The sequence below is a fragment of the Oryzias melastigma genome, linkage group LG17 (assembly GCF_002922805.2).
Source record: "Oryzias melastigma strain HK-1 linkage group LG17, ASM292280v2, whole genome shotgun sequence".
Taxonomy (NCBI): Eukaryota; Metazoa; Chordata; class Actinopteri; order Beloniformes; family Adrianichthyidae; genus Oryzias; species Oryzias melastigma.
In genome coordinates, this window is record NC_050528.1 from 19,558,077 (window position 1) to 19,564,143 (window position 6,067).

At 37.9% G+C, this 6,067-nt stretch overlaps 1 protein-coding gene across 5 annotated transcripts in view; it reads right to left on the reverse strand.

Moving 5' to 3' along the window:
* The window catches only part of chd7 (chromodomain helicase DNA binding protein 7), a 94,062-nt gene that overhangs the window by 14,496 nt on the left and 73,499 nt on the right, over nucleotides 1-6,067 (reverse strand). For all 5 annotated transcript variants that reach the window (XM_024273350.2, XM_024273346.2, XM_024273349.2 and 2 more), the window contains exons 25-26: nucleotides 5,642-5,801; nucleotides 4,078-4,167 (exon numbers count right to left, since the gene is read on the reverse strand). In XM_024273350.2, the coding sequence (XP_024129118.1) occupies nucleotides 4,078-4,167; nucleotides 5,642-5,801 (250 nt within the window). The remainder of the gene's footprint in view (nucleotides 1-4,077; nucleotides 4,168-5,641; nucleotides 5,802-6,067) is intronic.

Below are 6,067 nucleotides of genomic sequence, written 5' to 3' on the forward strand. Positions count from 1 at the left end.
GTTCCAAATAGGAAAGACCCGCTGCATCTAAAAAGCCAAAATCCAAAATCTAAGACTTATACTGAGAAATAAACAGCTATCAGTCATTGTATTGGTCAGAATAACCATTCATTTGCTGATACCTTTTTCTTAACATCTTACTAATCCTATTTTTTTCTTTATCGCAAGTTATTCAAGTTATAAACTGACTACTTATGTGGTTAAGGATGTGGTGACCGCTGGCCCCCACCTCAAATGTTCGATTGGCAGATTCTCTCTCGCTGGAGCTGGAGGTAAGGCATTTTGAATGAATGAAATGGTTTATTTTAAGCAATCATGTAATAGTACATAAAATACCATCTCACATAATTATTTTTTTTCTATTTTTTTCTATGCGTTACATCACACCCGCTCTATTCATCTCTATATACCGTCAATGGCTTTTATACATTTTATATGCAGGGGTGCGAGGGGGGCAGAAGACTTTGGAAGGGTAGGGCTGGGCGATAAAACGATAATTATCGTTATTGCGATATTACTTTTTTCGATAGTGAAATGAGACTATTGCGATAAACTTTCGTGTTAAATAACACGGGAGAAAACCCCGGAAGAGCCGCGCTTCTTCTTCTTCTTACGGAGCGGCTGATTCTAGGAGCCCAGACTGAGAGGGGGGGGCACGGAGGCCCCGAATGATGACAAAAGGACACAACAGAAAACATTATTTCAGTAAACCAATAACCAATATATAATCGCAAATACTTTTATTTTTAATGTCAAGGTAACGATGTTTATATATTTTGTTTTGGAAACGTCGTCACCGGACCCCCCTCCTCTAAACTGAAAATGGTTCGGTCCGACCGGATTATTCTTCCGCAGCTGTTTGTTACCGACAGATCCACAGAGTGCGAGGGAGAGAAGACACGCTTTAAAATCAAGAGTTCAAAACCTGATTTAGAGCAGAACCTCCATGAAAAAAGAAAAAGGAGACAGTCTATTACGTGTCACGCGGGGCTGAAAGAGGAGAGAAGGACAGACTGCGCATGCTAGTAACAGGGGGGGGGGGTTTGAGGGTTTGGTTAAAATATTAACCAAAAGCTTTTGTATAGAGCTTCGAATTAGAATAATTTGTTGTTTTATTGTGTATCAATAATGAATTTCTTAGTTACATTTTTGCCGTTTATGCTCATTTCTTAATGAGGTGATCTAATAATAGTAAAATAAACTTGTTTTTAACGACTCCTAACATGACACTAAATGAAGAGATCTTATGTGTTTGATCAAGTTAAGGTGTAAAAATCTGAAGTCCTAAAGCTGTTTGCAATAAAGATTACTTTGATTATTTGATTTATATCGTTTTTAATATCGTTATCGCACAAAATGAAAAAAACGATATCACAATATGAAAATTCCCATATCGCCCAGCCCTATGGAAGGGTGTCAAATTGATTTTAAAAATTATTTAATGTAATTTTTGTTTTTTGCAAAGTTTAAAGAAGCTTGTATTTATGATTTCTTAATCGTTGTCACCAATACTAATATCGCCTCAAAAACGGGCGTCCCTTGTAGCTCCGCCCCTGGTCCAAATCAACCTTTAATTTATAGATAGAAGTTTAGGATTAAACAATATCCATTAACAAAATCAAACAACAGACGTATCGATTAATGAAATCCACAAATCTATAGGTTTTGAGCAATTTCTTCATATTTCTACGCATGAAAACATTTTTTGGTAAGTTTTAAAAATATATCTTAGATTTGATAAAACAATGTTGTTTTTGTTAGTATAATTTTGTTATGCCAAAAACAATTTTTTCAAACTAAACCAAAATGTTGTTTATTTGGCGAATGTATTGATATTTATTCCAATTTTGTTGAACTACAAACAGATTTGTGAACTTGTGAATCAGATTCGTAAGTAGTTTGGCAGTACAACCTACCCTCGATAAAAATACAAAGCAAATGTTGACTTTTATTATATTTAATTGCACAAAATGTTCGTTGATTCTATCCCGTTTCTAGGTGGGCTATGTAAAAGTCAACATATCTTTTTTTATGCCTCAAAACTCCACCCTGCAGCTAAATTTCAGTTGTAGCAACAAGAAAATGCTACAAAAAATAAACAAATTTCCTTCCATTATGCACAGAGAATGGCATTTCCAGTGAGTTTCTCAGAAAGGGTGTGATGCACAATGGAAGCAGAAAGATGGGGGGGTGACGGGAAGAAGAGAAGAAACCAGGGAAACATCCCTTATCTCTGCAAACAGCAGCATGCCTGGCCTTGGCAACGCACACAGACAAACGTGAGCGCGCCAAGACTGGCATGCTAAATCCCTCTGGCATATGTTGGCACGATGGCACCCCGTATGCTCTGGTCTGGCACGCGCTCACAAACACACATGCGCGAGTCTGCCACCGTACCCGGTTGAAAGGGGGGAGGGACAAAGAGGAGGAAGTGGGAGAGAACAACTTTGAGTGCACGTGCTCCAGATTATAAATTCATCCACATCTGGGTGGAGGGGTGAGAGGGGGATGGGAGTAAAGTGCACTGCAGAGAAAGAGATGGACAGATGGGGAGAAGAACCAAACGACCAGACAAAGAAAGCATTTAAAGTGAGCAGCTCGTGTAACCTTTGCGGCGGCACCTCAACACCCGGGCCGCATCATACCAGGAAAGACGGGATTAAAAAATCTAAATAGGTCAGATGTGATATAGCTAGTTTCCTCCAGATAGATGTCAGTCAGAATAGAAAGAACCATGCCAAAGAGGCCAGTAGAACAGACTCCAATATGCCCTAGTAATAATTCATCACACATCCTTGAAAATATCAATTTGAGGCATCAAAGACAAAAATCCTCTTTAATCCCTTTTCAAATATATTTTGTATATACGGAAAATGGTTCAGCGGAGGATTGTTTTCTCCTTTTCTGACAGTTGTTGAATGCTGAATAATAAAGTCAAGTCACAAAAACGACTTTAAGGTTGATTCCTACATTTCAAATTAAAATAAACCTGTCAGGACTTCTCTGAGATGGTCACAGAGGGAAGCATCTTCAGAATATTCAAGATTTTTTGCCAATTCGCAAATTTGTTCAAAATTGTTGGCAGTCATGAAAGTAGATGGTGGCAGCTGTCAGGCGTGGAGAATGGTTTGCTTTAAACGTACCACCGGGCTACTAGGGAACTGGCACTTGATATGGACGGCCGCCGTCCGGAGACATTTACACATCGTCCAATCAGAGCTGCATGTATGGCCGCCCATTTGGTAATGGTGTCATCTATTGACTGCCACTGCGCGACCTCAAAAGGAGGTTTCGGCCACTGACCAATGTCAGACATTTTTTTAAAACTTTTTCTTAAAACCTCCGCAGCCACCATGCAGCGTAGAGGTGTGCATTGGCAATGACGATATGATTCATATCACAATACACATCTCACGATACGATACATATCATGATATATCCCAAGACTGAACCAGAATATTTTTACAATCTTCCTTAAAGAGTATGACTTAGAAAAAACTCTGCCTGCATATTATTGCACCTTATATGTTAATAAAATGCCAAAAATTAATCGTATTTAATGATCACAATGCTCAGCACTGCAACTGTAATTGGTAAGAAATATTTGTTCTTAAAGGGAACAGTCAATATTGTTTGATTACTGCAACAAATTTATTTTCAATATACAAATAAAACAGTATGAATGTGCCTTTACCAATAAGGTTCTAAAACTATGATTGAGAAAATAAAGTGTTGTCGTCGGGAGTTTAAGTGGAAAACAAAAGCAAGACACCGAACTATATTTGCTCATAAATAATTAATTTAAGATCATTTTGTCAACATTTTAAGTCTATACAAGTATCGCCAAATGGTATATTGCGATATATCACCAAATCTATTTTTCCCTTCGCCCCTAGTGCAGCATGTAAAATAACTTTTCTGAAACATTTCAGTTTAGGTTAGAGCACGGTGGCATTCAGGATAGGTGACCGCCGTCTAAACTCTAGATCCAATAGGTTGAAATTAGTTAACCAGTAGAAAATTGAGATAAAAATCTAAGTATTGGGCTTTAAAAAACGTAAAAAGAATGGTACAAACCTGGAGTCTGCTCCATCCAGGATGCGCTCAGCCTGATCCCCGATGACTTCCTGTCGCAGGTAATAAAGCATTCTCACTCTCAGCAAAACCCTAAAACAACAAAAAAAGAAAATGTTGGTAAACCTTTTCTTAACTTAATGGTGAGAACTATTGGATTTTTGCATCACTTAAAAAAGAAAAGAAAAGCAAAAAAACTAACAAGCTTTCATTTAAACTTCTGCCCCAAATATTCAAGTTTTTTTTTACAAGTTTTTAATAAACTTAATTTATTAATCAATTTATTTTCCTACAGTCTAACCAGACTGATTGTCTAAGGCAATTTCTTAATCAAATTGACCTATACAAAAAAAATAATAATTTCAAAATTAAATTAACCGATTTATTGATTTATTGATGCATTAAAATTAAGGTACGATAGTAAAATAAACCTATCTCATAAAAACACCCATCACAGCAGAAAACACACTTGGGATGGCAGTAAAATGTTCAAGCATCATTACCGTCCAATGTGTGGAAACACTTTGAATTTTGCAAAGACATGTGACCATAAAGAGTGGTATAATGTTCTAATAATGTTCCCTTGGTATTATTTTTATGTGAAAAAACACAATTTGTACTGAAAATCTATCGCTTTTTGACAAAAACAGTTTTTTGTTATATAAATTGTGGTCTTCAGTAAGAAAAATGCACTTAAATGTTTTCCGTCATTAATAATAAATTCATATCATCATTAAATAAACAAACTGCTGTTTTTTTTGTTCTAGAAATTGAGTCAAACATCTCCTCCTGCTCACAATAATTCACTTTTCCATGGATCACTTTGAGGAGAATACCAGTCAGATTTGATCTCCTGACACTGGGAGGTCTGCTTCACTGTAAACATTTGCCACCAGATTTGTCACCAGCATTTAATGCCAGTAATGGCATTTGTCGTAGAAGACAGAAGGGGAGAGGCGGAGGCTGAGAGGAGGAAATGAGTGGACAGAAATGATGGCAAAGTGCTGAAAGGGAGGGAGCACAAAGTTTGGAGAGGCGATGAAGAGAAGGGGGAGGGATGAAGACAGTCATTTGCAACTCCTTCTGAGTGTGTGTGTGTGTGTTTGTGCATCAATGGCATAACAAGTTGCGATGTGTGTTTGTTGGCAGGCTGTATGTGCTCATCCATCAATGTGCCAGGCCTGATTAGCCACACAACGCTGTGCTCCAGCCTAGCAGATGGCACCACATAATCACCCCCAAGTGTGTGTATGTGTGTGTGTCTGTTTGAGCGCGTCTTTCACCCACTTCCAACAGGTCTGCCTGCATAGCACCTGGCCTGGAACACATCCAGGCAGCCACACACACACACACATGAACACACCTTAAGAAAATAATATATAAAAAATCTTTGAAGTGAATCTGGGGGCCAAGAAAGAACATCTCCCCAACAACAAGGCAGAAAGATGACCAAATGACTGGTGTCTATATTTATCTATGGCCATAGAAACATTCATTCTTCTCTATATGTCCCTTCATATGTTCTTAGCAATACTTGCTCACAAATGTCACGTTTCAGTTGACATACTTGTTACAGTGATGCTTCAGATGTCGCTTATAGCTGTCCTCTTGGAGTAAGTGGTCAGGGTTGCAGGTGGCCAACCAATCAGCACGCGGAGTTTGAGGAGGTGGAGCTGAGGGCTTCCCCTTTTTGCCCTTCCTGCCCCGAGGGACAGGGGTCGAGAGACCTAAACACAGAAAGAGAAAAGATTTTTAGTGGAGTTTTTGGTTTAAAAAAAAAGCAATGGTTATGAAACAGAAAAATACCCTCCCACATCTAAACTATCAAATAGGGTTCACAAATAAATTATTTTCATTTTTCCCCCCAATCTGGAGAAATAATGTAATTTAATTTAATTTGCATTTACCGTATATTTTAAATACTAGTATTTAGTACACCTGATTAAGCAAGATATTAGTTTGCAGGGTAAAGGAGGAATTTGAGTTTTTTCTT